This window comes from Cynocephalus volans, chromosome 2 (genome assembly GCF_027409185.1).
Source record: "Cynocephalus volans isolate mCynVol1 chromosome 2, mCynVol1.pri, whole genome shotgun sequence".
Classification (NCBI taxonomy): Eukaryota; Metazoa; Chordata; class Mammalia; order Dermoptera; family Cynocephalidae; genus Cynocephalus; species Cynocephalus volans.
In genome coordinates this window covers 32,862,408-32,877,735 of record NC_084461.1, presented here as the reverse complement: position 1 = coordinate 32,877,735, position 15,328 = coordinate 32,862,408, and the positions used below count along the sequence as shown (strand labels likewise).

The following is a 15,328-nucleotide window of genomic DNA, read 5'->3' as shown; positions in this document are numbered from 1 at the left end:
TTCTGCGTAAAGCAAAGGGATGGCTTTAAGTTATCTAGATAACTGCTTCAGTCATTTTAATTCATTTTTAAAATCAGACACACACACAAAAAGAAAGAATAAATAAGGGAGCATTGATATCAGTAGGCACCATTCCATTTTATATTGTACAGAATGTTGGTGTTGGAAAGGAGAAAACAGTACAATTTTATACAGCCCATTCATTGCTGATTTTCAGTAATAAAATTCATAAAAACCATTAAAGTGAACTTTGAATTAGAGAAGAAACATTTATAATATATCATAATACTTTGAAGAATACTTTGAGTAAGCAATTCTTAGTCTTATCTCTGTTAAGCAAATGCCAGAGGCTGCTGTTTCTGCAATTTGTGATCAAGAGGAAGTCCCTTTGAAGTGTATAGAAATTCTATACGGTCTTTCCCCACTAACACACTTACAGAGAAATAACCTAGCATAATGGTCATCTTTACTTCTCTCTTCAGGTATATACTCATGAAAGACTAGGGTGGGAGAAGAACAGACTTTGTTAACAGTTTTATAATATTCTATAAGAGCTACATACTGATACACAGAAGGTTCTTTACCACTGCAGATTTTATAATCTGTAGATTTTCTCACAGTACTCTTATTTCATGATTCTCAGAAGACTGCCTTTTCTGTTGGTAATCTAAGTTTTCGCTTAGATTTCTGAGAGTAAACAGAACCATGTAGCAAAACTCATCTGGCAGTCCCATTTTAGTGCTCTAATGTGCATGGCCTACTGTTATTGCCAACAGTGACATCTACTGATGAGTTCAGAACAGGACCATTAAACCCCCAATAGTGTAGACACTAACGCACTCTCATAGATTTTAAAAGTTAAATGTTTTCTTACAGTGTCAAAGAACAATGTTTTTATGACATCAACTCTTGTGCAAAGAAATGTTGATGTGAACAGTGCGGATCAAGGTTTGTAGCTTCTTTCTATTTTAAAAGCCTCAGAAAATTTACATTTTACCCTCTATATTTTAATCTGCATATACATGTGTGTGTTGGGGCTGTGGAAGCAGGCAGAGTGGAGTGAAAAAACATGAAGGAATATATTTGGCAAACCACATGCTATGGTCAAAATGAATAGTTATTGGGCAAAAGCTAGGCAGAGAATGAGTAGTAGGCAATTCAATGGCTATTTTGACCTTGATTAGTTGACATGAATCCCTCATTTAATCATGACTTTAGAAAATAAACATTATATTAGTTAAAAATAGGGAGGAAGGATCATTTCATTAAGAATACATTGACCCTTTAATTCTATTCTTTTAAGGTCCGGTGAAACATTCTGAACATGTTCTAAGACCTGCTACTTTGCAGCCACCTCAAACTCAGAGCTGTGAAAAAATAAAAACCCTTGGGCACAATGCATTGGAATCCTGCAAGAATAAAGAAAAAAACAAAAATAAGGTAAGAAAACCCTTGATGGTAGGACTGACCTCAGTCCCTCATCCTTCTTTTCATAGTTTGTTTGGGGCCCTGGAATCCAGAATTAGAGGCTGCCTGAGTTTTGTTTTGTTGCTGATGCAGCTGCCAGGCTCCTGAAACACCAAGGCTAGATAGCAAAAAGCCCTTGGTATCCTTATTAAACTTGTCCTCTTAAAATGGAGAGTTGTTCCCTGAAATAAATCTTGAGGTCTCTCTGAAGTTGTAAAGCTGAGTATCGGGCCGTGGGAACCTGGGGATCTTATTCCAGAGCCCCAATTCCATGTGAGAATCAGGGGAGCAATGGGTAAGCAGGTGACAGAGTCAGTAGTCAAAAAAGGAATGGGAATTTTCTACATCCCCAGATGGTCCTTATCATAGTGTGGCTTTGCCAGTTTAGGTCACACCAGGGATCCACTTCAGACCCGTCTTCATGGATAACAGGAGCAGAGAACTCCCTATAAAGTGTAATTGCCAGAGACGGATAAGAATTCCCTCTTCCAACTGTTATTGTGTCAAAATCACTCATTTTAGGCCTTTCTAAAGAGATATTAATTTGCTCAGGCCATGCAGTTATGAGGTTGGGAATATTCTGTTGCTATAGTTCTTAGATATGTCTTCCAGTAGAAACAGATGTTTGGGAGGAATAGGACACAAGATAGGCAGTTTGGAATTCGAGTTATTCCATTATCGATTTGTTTCCAGCTAAACTATTGAGGGTCACATAGTTTTGTTTTGTTTACTCATACTGAACATAAGGACAGCAACACATGGAAATGTGAAAAATACTACCCATTTTGATTCAATGAAAAAAGATCAGATTGGTAGTCCTGCCTCTGCCACTATCCAGTTCTGAAATTCCTCAGTCCTACATTTACGCATGAATATGGGTAATACACATGTGTATATGCACATAAGAAAGTATAACTCATTGGTTAAGTTAACATTCGAAAATTTCAGGATACAGAGATGAATGGAGTTTCCTCTCACACTGGGTGGCTGTAATGGTGAAGCTCTTAGGATGTTTGCAGGGATTAAATAGTTCTGAAAGACAGCTTCATGAACCCAGAAATGAGAATTAACTCCATTTGGCTAAAAAGGTAAAAGTAGCAAAAGGTTTCAGGATTTCTGAATATTATGACGATGTGTGCAGTCTCTGGTGTCAGATTAGCCCTGTGCTCAAATGTCAGCTTCATTCCTTTGTATGTCACCTGAGCAAGTTATTTAAGTTCTTTGAGTAACTTTACTTGTCTGTAAAAGGTGGATAATAGAAGTAGAAGTGTATAGAGTTGTTAGGAGTAAATGAGATAATGTACATAAAATGCTTAGGGCAGTACTTGAAAACATTAACAGTTCAATATATTTAACTATAACTATTATTTCTTTGTCTGATGTCTCTATAGTAAGGCAATTTCAGTAAATTTTTTGAAGGATTCCTTTTCTTTCAGATTTCTGAGAGGAACTCCTATATACTAAGTGAAAATTTACCAAGTGCCAGAATTTCAGTCCAGCTGTCTACTAACCAGCATCTTTTAGGTGCAATATCAGAAGTGTAAGTTAATAATGGGAAAACAGAAGTGACCTTTCATTCTTGCTTTCTTTTGTCATTATAACCATTTGCAAAAAAATAATTTTCTGAACTTGTATGGATAAATCACAAAGATTTCAGTTTGGATAAATGGCCAGGATTTCAGTTTGAAAGGAGATTTTATAAGAACACAAGTTTAAAATGACTTTCAAAATATCTCTGATATTTAAATATTATTAATATTGGATTGTCTTCATTGTCTTGACTTGGATGAGAACACTACATAAAGGTATGACTAAGCTTTTATTTAGTTAGTCATTAATTATCTGGTTATTAAATCAGCCTTTCTTCCCCTTTCTCTGGCATTCTTTTTTCTTTTTAATTATGTTTGGCATTGTTCATTATGTATCGATGTAGGCTGGATAGACAGCAAGGAAAGCAGTATAAATTTGCAAAATGTTAATATTTATCAGTATTACCAGTGATGTTCAAGGAATGTTCAAACTGAGAGAAGAGTAAAACTAGGTGTAGACATAAATTGACTTACATGATTAGGCCCCATGCAGGTACAGTAGCACTTGCCTACTGTTCATATTCGGGTGCAATGAAGGACCGTGGGCACATCTGCCTATAAAGAGAGGGCTGCATGTCTTCAAGTTTCTCATCATGGAAAACACTTTTAATATTAAAAAAAAAAAAAGTTTCTGGAAGGAACCTACGCACACTCAAGTATAAATGACAAAATAGATTGACTTTGCTCTTGCCCTGGAGATCTCTGATTGTTAAAAGCATCAGCCACTTGGGGAAGAGAAGAGTGGAGATTAGAGACTGGACAAGCTGTGCTGCAAAAGCAAAAAGGTAAGGGCTGGACAGCCCTCCTGGCTGACCCTGCAGGCAGTACAGTGATGGGCATGAGAAAGTCGGGGCTGATCTCTGCCAGTGATGGAACAGCTGGCAAGTATTTTGATATCATCTCTGGAAATACCTATCTCAATGTTTTCTTCATTTTTCTTTAAATAAGAGCTAGCAGTAGATGTTTATGTTTTACGAAAGTCTATTAAACTATCTGATTGTTTTGCTTGCTAAGGTTTAAAATGGTTTTATAAAATGCTTATTTCTTTTTCTTAGATGCCAACCAAATGAAGATAAGTATTCTTTTAAAAGCTGCAGTTCCAATTTTGTTTTTGGAGAAAACATGGTAGAAAGAGTTTTGGTAAGATTTTGGTAAATGTTTTTATTATTATATAAAGAGCTGTCACTTCAAATTTCTGAAGGCAATTAATTAAAAGCAATGTTAAATTGTAGTACACATTTCAACTCCTGGGTTCAGAGGAACCTTTTCTTTTTTTTAACTGGAAAGATTTTCCTGGGAAGCACGTCCTGGTTATTAGAATAATAGACAGGAATCCACAGAGGAAGGGAACTGTAAAATTATAACATTATTACTGATGTGAAATATTAAATAGTTATCTGACTTGTGTTAAACCAAAGGTATCCAAAGAAATCCCATAATTATCTGTAATAGGTAAGCTCAACTGGTAATGACATTTTAATATAGCCTTTCAATAGCACTTTTTATAACAAGAAGTATTTAAACTCATTTGCCAATTTATTCTTATTAGTTAACCACAACCCTTTCCTTCAAGCTCTTACATCAAAAAGCATTATAATACCTTTTTTTTTTTTTTTTTTTTTTGCTAGCTTTAAAAGGAAAATCATAGTGCTTTACTTGCCTAGGGGAATATAATTGCTGTGTAAAAACCCCTATCTCATTACTATCATCCTTATTTAATACTGAGCATCCTCCTGCATGAGGGAGATGCTGCTCTGTCCTCCACAAAGATCCGATTTCTAAGAAAGCATCATCTATAGTGGGGAATTGTGTGACAAAGCGAAAGCTGTGGAACAAGAGGGCCTGTGGTTTCATCTGGTTCATCATATCTTTTTATTTTAATTTTTTGGTGGCTGACCAATACGGGGATCCAAACCCTGTGACCGTGGTGTTATAAGGCTCCGCTCTAACCAACTGGGCTAACGGGCCAGGCTGGTTTGTCATATCTTCAAGCCTTTTCCAGCTGTCACTCAGATCAGGATCGTGGCTGAGGTAGGCCCAAGGTGGCTAGCTTGTCTTAGAGTTACCAGTTACATGAAGAATCCCAAGGAAGCTGCAGAGATTTTAAAACCTATGTAAGGGTTCAGATTAATAAAAGGACCAACTCATGAAACCAGCTTTTCCAAGATTTTTAGGGCTTTTAAAAATCAGTAATTTTAAAGACCTAATTTATTTCAGACCTGCCTCAGGCAACACCCCAAGAGTGGTATCATAGCTTTTTAGCTCAGAGGTACCCTTCTGTCACTCTCAAGATGAAGGTCTACTCTACGATCCCTAAAGTTGTTGACCCACACCTTTGCATTTGAACTAGAATGGACCAACCTCCAGGGTGAAGTTCCAGGCAATATATTTAGGCACATTTATTTCATATCGTTTACTTCTAAGTTTGGCATTAGACTAGCCACAGCTTCTGTAAGATGTCAGACACAATTAAGATGCTATAAAGCTACCAACTACACCAATTGTATTGTTAAAGCATTCATAGCTAAAGCCAAAACATTTCATTATTTTAGTTATACTAAGTTTCCATTTATATTGTCAGAGCTAGGGCTCACAGACCCTTCAAAGCCATTGTACAGACTGGGTCACCAGACCCCTCACATGACAGGCTGGGTCACCAGACCCCTCACACACAGGTCCACATTAGGTAACTGGGAAAGATCCTGGGATCCACTGGCAGACAGCACGAGCTCAGTTCTCAGCAGTAGCAGCAGCAGTTTACAGCAGCAGTAGCAGCAGGAGCACGAGGAGCAGAAACAGCAGCAGCAGTGGCCTCTCCGGGCATCTGGGGACACGGGCAGCAACAGCTTGCAGCAACAGCTTGCAGCAACAGCCTCCAGCAGCAGTACGCCCCCTCCCTATGGTCCCCTGGGGGCAGGGGGCGGGGGCACTGTGGATCAGAACCATTCATCCTTTATACTTAAGTCCATAACCCAGGACACCTGGGTGCACATGTGCAAGTACATTAAACAATAATCAAGGAACACACACCTGAGTGCACGTGCCTATTTACATCAAATGCTTGGCAAGATTCTGAACATCTGAGGGGCCCCGAACATTTTCCTATATTTTCCCTACAGATGCTTTCCAAACTTACAGGATCAATTCTTACATTCAACTCAATTTACCAAACATGTATTGAGTTCTTATGATACATAAAACATCAGTCTCAAATTTGGTTGCATATTAGAATCATCTGGTAAGCCTTTAAAGGATTTCTTATGCCTGGGCTTCACCCCAGACCAATTAGATTAGAATCTCTGTGGGTGAGGCCAGGTGTCAAGTGATTCTAATATGCAGCCAGGTTTAAAAACCACCTGAGTAAGAGGTTATGAGAAGCTAAAGGAGACATTGTGCCCTAGACGTGTTTATAATCTAGTAAGAGGAGATAGATTTAAAAGATAACATGAATATTGTGGATAGCAAGAGTGAGTTGCTGGTAATACTGAAATACCTCAAAACAGAGGTGATAGGCGCACCTGTTAGGCATCAGGTTAGTCTAGTGGGAGGATGGCACAGATGCTACATTCTTTTCTACCACTAGAACTTTTCCCATTGTCCCTGGGACTAGATCCTTCCTGAAATAGGCTGGTGGTTACTAGAGCGTGTTTTCTGAAGATTAGAACAAGGCCCTCTAACAATAGAGAAGAGTTTCCTGTTCAGCACATAGGGTGTCCAAAACAAAAACATAGCAGTGGGTTCGTTTGCCATGCTGAAATAGAAGAGCAAAAGTATCTTTTGGCTTACTGCAAATATATAGGAATAAAATTAAATAATCCATCCTTTTCTCCACCTAGGGTACTCAAAAACTCACCCAGATTCAACTTGAAAATGATTCCTATGCCAAGGAAAAGCCATTCAATTCCACTCTGAAATTTTCTATCAACTCTCCAAATTCAAGTAAGTATTTCATTTGTAAAACATTTGATTCAACTAGTTTGTCTCCTGTTTTTCATGTCATTTGTTAAATATCTACAAAACAAAGAAAATAACAATCCAGTGTTTTAAATTTCTTTGGTAAAGATTAAAGCATATATATATATATGGTTACCTGATACATAAGCTTTAAGAATTTTTTGATTGAATGCTATGGGGGAATCAATAAAGAAATTTTACCCAAACTCAAGCAGTTTGATTTTCTTAGAAACACATTGTTATAAAAAACCAAGAAGACATGTGTTAACAAGGGCAAAAAAGAACTTTTACAGGAGAGAAAATGGGGCTTTTTATGTGTTTTTCCCTTATTTTCTCTTAGGAACAGACTCTATTAAAAATACATCCCTAATTGAATCAGCTGCTGCTTTTTCTTCTCAACCACCACAGAAATGCTTGCTGGAGAAAATTGATGTTATAACAGGAGAGGAAGCAGAACATAATGTGTTAAAGGTCCGTTTAACATGTATTGTTCTTTCTAGTAATACTTACGTATACGGAATAAAGTTACTATCAACAGGGATACCTGTTAAAGTGCAGACAGAAGTACAGCTTTCATGAAGACTAAAATTGCTTAAATAAAAATGCTGGAGGCTTCCAAAGATTAAACCAATATTTTGTTGTCATTTTACATTTGTATGCATGATTTGCAGGAAAATGAGTTGTTGAGTTTACAACCATTCACATTAGTCTCTTGGAAAGAAGATAGCCATTCTGTCTTAGAATAACTTCAGACTTATGCTTTACACTTTTTAATACCTGCTTTTATAATCAGTGCTAATGTCACGTGATTAAATCTGCCTATACTGAAGGTTTTAAAATGTTGATAAGATGACTTAATTTCAGTTCAGGATAATATAAAGAATTTTGGTTTTCTTTTTAAAAAATGAAGGCTGGTCAGCTATCTCAGTTGGTGTTCATAAAACCAAGGTCAAGGCTTCAGATCCTCATACTGGCCAGCCACCCAAAATAAAAAGGATTGAATTTTATATAAACCAGGAATTTCAGAGATGTACTCTCAATATCACACATAGGATCTGAATGTTGAAATCACTATCAGCATAGGCGTATAAAATGTAATTACTACAAGTTTATCATTTTTCAACAAGGCAGGAATTTCCCTTTGCCTTTCTCCATCTGCTTTTCTCCTAAATTCTGTCCATTCCTCTTCACTTCCCCCATGATTGATGGATACTTTTACTTAAATAAGTGTACCTCAAAGCATAACCCTTGGATTAATGCCAGCCTTAGATTAACTCCAGCCTTACTAAATAATTGCTAGGGGTGAGGCTCTGGCACACTATATTTTTAGCTGATCACCTAGGTGATTCTTGTACAAAGCAGTATTGAGAACCATTGGTAATCATTAAATTATAGCAGGGTACCCTGAGGCATCACATCCTAGTTCTCCAAGTTCTCACGCCATCTTTGAAAATTTTTAAGTATGAAAATAGTTCCATGATTCCATTACTTTCAAATAACATTACATAGCTCAACTAATACTCAGTTTAATTAAAAAATTTGTGTATAGGTATTTCTTAAGTGAAAAAGCAGAAAGTATGTGTGGTATTCTACCATTAAAAAAAAGAGGGTAACATATATATGTATTGTTATGTATATGTATACAAATATCTCTGGAAGGAAAAACAAAACATTAATAACAGTGCTTACCTTTTGTGGGGGTGGAAATTGGCAGATGGCAAACAAAGATTGTGAGGCCTTTTCACTTTGTATGTCTTTTTACTTTTTGATGTTTGAATTATTCAAAAATTGCATGTTTTTAAAAGTTAAATAAATTTAAAAGCTGGTTTATAAATCATTAACCAAGGTAATTCTGGTAAAAGATTAGACAAATATGAAGTGTTATAGCATAGAAAATAATTTATTTTGAAAAAAATTTCTATATGACATTTAAAAAAATTGTCATTTAGATCAACTGCAAGCTTTTTATATTCAACAAAACAACACAATCCTGGACTGAAAGGGGCAGAGGAACTTTGAGACTGAATGACACAGCAAGCAGCGACTGTGGAACATTACAGTCAAGACTAAGTAAGGAATCATTTTGTAAAGCAAGCCATGGTGTCTCAGGGTCAAATTTCTAATATAGGTACACATCATTTTCTGGAGATGTGTTATAAAACACATTGGTAAATCAGACTGTTGAAAACAAATTATTTCTAATGTCTATAAGAGCATCCCATTTCAAGTACGCTCTCCTGTGAGACTGCATGAGTTCCAGTTATGGCTTTACCACTGACTAACTGGTGACCTTGGACAAGTTACTCAATCTCTCTCTGCCCTCATTGCATCAGTTTAAAATGGGGATGATTGAGCTGGCCAGTTAGCTCATTTGGGACAGCATGGTGCTGATAACACTGAGGTTAAGGGTTCAGATCCTCATACCTACCAGTGCCAGAAAAACAAAATAAAATACTAATGAGCTGAAAAAGACCCTCAATGGGGGTAATTGTAGTTCATGACTTACTAAGTGATTGTGAGAATTCAATAATGCATGTAAAGTACCTATGTCAGAGCCCAGCACACACCTGAATAGAATTCTCAGTACTATTTGAAGGAATATGATGTAAATTACTCTATAAAGTGAAAAGTTTTTCAAGTGAACATACTTGCCCCATAATTTATCCTTGACATTTCAAACGTTGTGTGCAGGTTGGGATGAAGGGTCTGTTTCTAAGCAGAAAGGTGTGCAGTTATTGAATACTACAGGCAGAGTGATGATCAGAAGTTGGAGTCAGTCATACTGAAAGATTCAGGAAGTCTGGTATCCAGAAAGACACACTGGGCATTGTTCAGAAGCCCAAACTGAAAGTGGGCATAGGCAGAGATCTGTGTGAGGTGAATGGGTTTACTGGTCAATTCTGAGGTCAAAGCTTTGGAGGAGACTATAGGTAGAAGTTGGATCCTGGTATGTGGATATATGCTGAGTTTTGGATATCATACTCAAGAAATGGGTAAGAAATAGATTTCAGATTAAAAGAATAGGAACAGTGCCTTCAATTCAGGAACTGGCAAAGAGGTTTCTTAACAACCCAACCAAGTAATGTTCCCAAGACAGGTCCTAATTGTTCTTTACTCTGATTGAATTCCACTGCCTGCTTCCCCTCCCCCAATACAAAAACCAACCCCCCAAAGAGCTTTTCCTTTTATTATGCAGGTAATCCATGTTCATTGTAGAAAACAGAAAATATGGATCAACCAAAAGAAAAAAAAAAATCACTTAAAGGCCTATCATCCTGGGATAGCTTCTATTAACAGATACCTTCTTCAGAGTTTGTTCTTTGTATGCATAGTATACCAAGGTCATCTTTCCACATCAATAAAATATCATTCTGCAGTATTCTTATCTTAATGTGTTCATAATATTCTCTTGAATGGCTATACCATAATTTATTTAACTAATTCCATTTTTGGGATGCTAAAGGTTTTTGTTTCAGTTTTTTCCACTAAACAATTCCTGGATAAATATTCTTAAGACCACTAGGTCTTAAAAGGAGTTCTAAAATTTTAACCATTTTAAAGTATTATACTAAAAAATATATAATTTCAGCATTTAAGCTAAAAGAGTTCTCCAACATATTAAAGCCCAAATACAATTTGAAAATCGAGATATAATCGAGTCAACTAACTTAATAGTGAAAATGCAGTCTGAAAAACAACTACAAGATTTACTTTGCTTGCAAAAATGGTGAATTCCCCTGAAAGACTGAGAAATTAACTGTATTGCAGTCTGATATATTCACCTTCCTATTTTAGTAATGCGCCATCAGGGCAGCCTGAGGCTGATCCTCAACAGCAAACTCTGGGCTCAGATGAAGATTCAAAGAGCAAACCACAAAAATTTACAAATAACAGCTACTGATTTAGAAGACTGTAGCATCCAAGTATTTTTAATTCAGGTAAGTGAGAAATTTCAGTGATCGAGGATTATCCTACTATATTAATAGATCTCTGCAATTACTAATTTGTTCTTTCATTTCATTATAATAATCTGTACTTTTGGCAAAAAATCAGCCATTCATTATGGTTATTTACAGTCTTATATAAGACTTAAATTTTATATAAGACTTAAATTTTATATGAAATTAGAAATTAACACCAAAGTTTATATTAATCAATTGGTACCGTTTTCAAGACCTTTGTGTGATTTATGCTGTCAAACCGTTACCCTTTGCTTTACCATTGAAATTATGTCCACAATCTCACTGAGTTACCAAAGTGACTACTGTCAGGAATGGCTCCCAAGAGAAGGTCAGCAGAATCCAAAGCTTCATGCTTACATTGCAAGCTGAGATTAAGAAGGCTTTAGAATCACTGGAAAGGAATCAGGGATAAATGGAAAAACACAAGGCTAGCAAGTTAAAGCAACCAGTCCACCAGCAAATTCCAATTCTGGACATGCGTTCATCTCCAAGGTAACAGGATGGGAGCACAGCTTTAGCTGTTCCTGGCAGCAGGAATGCTTGACCTCAAATACAAGATCCAGACAAGAGAGCTTGCTAGAATAAAACAAAACAAAACAAAACAAAACAAAAAAAAAGCTGGGTTTTCCCCATGGGCTGAGACCTAGAAGATTGGAGAAGACTGAGAACCCAAGCGACTTAGGCAAAAGATGAAAATACAAGTCAATTGGCTTCTATGTATTAATGGGGGGGAAAAAAAAGTTGGTAAGTGCCTAGTGATGAAAAACCAAAGATTTTACTAACTACCAGTAAGTGCACTGTTAGGTGTTTTTGAGTATTAAAATGTTAGATAAGATGATGTTTAAACTCTGTTTACCATTTAGGGAGTTAATACCTGATACTTTGCCAGTTCAGATCCCCCGAGGTTTAGAGTGGGTAAAGCATTGCGCCAGAGACTAAGACTGAGAATGAGACTATTAACCATATTAGACCCTGCTGCTCAATATCTGACCCATGCTGATTTTTTAAATTGTAATTTTATTTTATTAGATATAAACAAACCAAATGCAATAAAAATCACTCAAAATTCCACCCTGAGATGGTCACTATTAACATTTTAGTCTTATACTATATTTTAGTATGTATGTGTATGTTCATATGTATATACATATATACCTATCATTCTTTACATACTGTATGACCTTCAGGCAACTTAGCCTTCTTTCAACCAATTTTACTCATTTGCAAAACAAAGATAACAATAATACACTTTACAAAGCTGTTGAGAAGATTAAATAATATGATTATGAATACACATATATAATTTCATTTAGTGTAAATGAGTGTTTTCATGCCATTAAATAGCAGTTTATTCCTCAAAAATTCTTTTAATATGTAACCCAGACAAATCATTTTACCTTTTGGAGTCATAATTTCCTCTTTTGTAAAGGGAAGAAGGAAACAAGTATATATTGAATACCTGTGCTACTTGCTTTTGCTAATATAAATAGAATGAATAACGAACCCACTGTTTTATTGTAAGTATTGAATTAAAAAAATACATAGCAGTAAATGTTACACCAATGTTAGTTATTGTTACTATCATTTTAATACTAATAGCAACCATAAAGGTAGCATAGAAACGTATTGAAAAGCAAAAACTCCTGATGTGTTCATAGTAAAAAATCGTAGACTGCTCTAATGAGCTGTTTCTCCATAAAGCTATACGACATGGAGGGATGTCTAAGGAAAGGGATGAAAAGGAAATGGAAGTCTTTTTTCCCCTAACACTACAGTTTTCTGTGGTGTAAAATAGTGGCAGATGTATAGCCTTAACAAACTTAAATTCAAGTAGAAATTTTAAATCACATAATTTTCTCAATTTGAAATGTACAAATTGAGACCTCATAAGTTTATTCACTTTAGGATGCAATTTCGTTCAATTTGGTTCAGTTTGGCTTTTTACCCTTTACTTTTTAGGGTTGTTAGCACTCATTTAATTCTAGATTTATGCCATATAATTCTTTCTTTCATAATAGTGAAAGATTAAAAATCTATAAAATGTGGCTAATATTAACAAATGATTTATATTCTTAATTTTCCTCATGCAGGCCAGTGCCAAAGATATAGGATATCTGTATACAGCAATACATCATCGTCTCGTTGCACTTCAGAGCTTCAGTAAGCAGAAAGATGTTAATCAAGCTGGAAGCCAGTCAGAAACAGTCCTCCAACAAATAAACTTTGATAGCTGTGATGAGGATGAGGATGATTTAATCCAAGTCACTAAAAATGAATCAGGTAAATAACTTGTTTTGTTACGTCAGTCAGAGGTTTAAAAAAGAAATCTTAAGTACAATCCTAATATATTAAATAGGTTTTTCAAAAGTGGAACTGATCTGTTTAAAGTGGATGGTGGTTAAAGCCCTGGCTGTTTGGATCTGAGAAGTGGGTTTGAAAATCACTGTCTTCTATAAACAGTCTTCATTAGAAGTCAGCCTCGTTGTGATGCCTGCGTGTCGTTTGTCTATAAATTGCGTAAAAGACTGTATTTACGATTTAAAGTATTAGTTTGCTGCCCTGAAACTAACCATCTATTCATGTTTCTCTCACTGGTTTTCATTCTATTATTGGCTATAATAGGAGGAATTATAAATACAAATGGGGCCACGAGGTAAATCTGGCTTGAAACCCTGAAAATCTTGTTTACTTTCTTATTGGAATTTGACTGTATGAAAATAACTAGATTCTGTAAGTGCTATTTTCAAGGACCTCCTTTGCCTATGGCAAAAAGAACTATTTACTTTATTGTGTCAGGATTCACAAATAAAGTAAGGTTGAAGGAGAGCCAGTAATAAACAGATCTTTAGGTTTCAGTGCTTGTTCTGACCTGTGGGCATAAAATTGATATTCATCATTATTTTTGGATAAAAATAATGACAGAAATAGTAAGCTCAACTTTGTTATACATATATAGCTTTTCTAATTAAGTCATCCAAGTATTTTCAAAATGTTCCACTTAGTACTGAAGTCTGTTCTACAGAGGACTTGTACAGTTACAAAGATAGTATGGTTATAAGTATTTTATCAATTTTTAATCATTTAAAAACCTTAAAGCTGCTTTAATCATACATAATTTGAGAATCTATCAAAGAAGATGTGCAGATCTGGATGAAATATATTCCTTTGCTTAATAATAAAAATATAACCAAAAGGAAAAATACATAAAACATGCAGAACAGAATCATAACGGTGAGCCAGAGAACCAAGGGAATATGTTTTTTCTTGCTAATTTAAACAAATCTATTAAACAAATGGTTTATTATTTTTGAAACATATGAAATGAATAAATAAAATTATATTTTATATTATAATGTTTATATTGTCAACAATAAAATAAGGTCTTTTCGAAAATGAGTTGTTATCCATTAAAATGCTAATTTGAAATAAGGATTAAATGGCAAAATTCTCTCATCAACCAATGACACATGCTTATGAAATCTATATTGTTATATACCATCTTAGAAAAGAGGTGATATGTAATTATCCTAATGCAAAACATTGGAAATAATGCAAAGCAAATGTCAATCATTTGATCTTCCCTTCCTCTGCATTTTTCCCCTTTTCACTTAGAATCTCCCCAGTAGGTATTGTAAACAAATGCTAAAATGTTACTGAAGCAATAAAAGGTCTAACTTTTTGGACCTTGTTGCCCATGAATTAAGGAAAGATTTAATTACCTGAAAATGCCATGTTAAAATTATTAGCAATGTTTCTAAATGTTAATTTAAAATGTAGATTCTGTATCTTTTATTTTCTCACCAGTAAGCATATTCATGAATATCATGTTCACTTGTAGCAATTCTAGTTTAAATATAATATTGTATAACAAAATATTTTAAATTTATATCACAGATACTTCTAGGTGGACCCAAAGACAGTCGGTTGCCTGTTCATGAACACTACCTACTATAAACATGATGACATCTACAAAAGATTGGTCACCCTACTGAAAATATTAAACCATCCTAACTAAAAGAGAAGATCCCATTCATTCCTTGAAGAGTTTTTATTGAAAAGTTTAAAAAAAATATAACTTGTTGCAATTAAAATTTTCTCTTATGTTTTACATTTTATATTTTGAATATTGTGGAGAAAATGATAGAATTTAAGAAATAAATGGACTTCAAAAGTTCAAAATTTATCATTTATGGAGAAGTTAATGTAGGATAGGATTTGATAACTAATTTGGACTATTCATCACATTGATGGATATTATATTTAACTTAAAATTATAAATTGATGAATTCAATAAATAACTAAAATATTTCTTTTTAGTCATACATTGGCCATAAAACAAATATTTTACTAAATTTG

At 35.0% G+C, this 15,328-nt stretch overlaps 1 protein-coding gene across 5 annotated transcripts in view; it reads left to right on the top strand.

Annotated features, from left to right (window-relative positions):
* Nucleotides 1-14,910, top strand: part of RANBP3L (RAN binding protein 3 like) — a 48,105-nt gene extending 33,195 nt beyond the window's left edge. For 4 of the 5 annotated variants that reach the window (XM_063087412.1, XM_063087411.1, XM_063087409.1 and 1 more), the window contains 10 exons: nt 877-948; nt 1,304-1,440; nt 2,904-3,007; nt 4,112-4,196; nt 6,893-6,995; nt 7,351-7,481; nt 8,960-9,080; nt 10,806-10,948; nt 13,063-13,252; nt 14,867-14,910. In XM_063087412.1, coding sequence (XP_062943482.1) covers nt 877-948; nt 1,304-1,440; nt 2,904-3,007; nt 4,112-4,196; nt 6,893-6,995; nt 7,351-7,481; nt 8,960-9,080; nt 10,806-10,948; nt 13,063-13,252; nt 14,867-14,910 — 1,130 coding nt within the window. The remainder of the gene's footprint in view (nt 1-876; nt 949-1,303; nt 1,441-2,903; nt 3,008-4,111; nt 4,197-6,892; nt 6,996-7,350; nt 7,482-8,959; nt 9,081-10,805; nt 10,949-13,062; nt 13,253-14,866) is intronic. The other variant, XM_063087413.1, reaches the window with a different exon arrangement.
* Nucleotides 14,911-15,328: the final 418 nt, after the last annotated feature.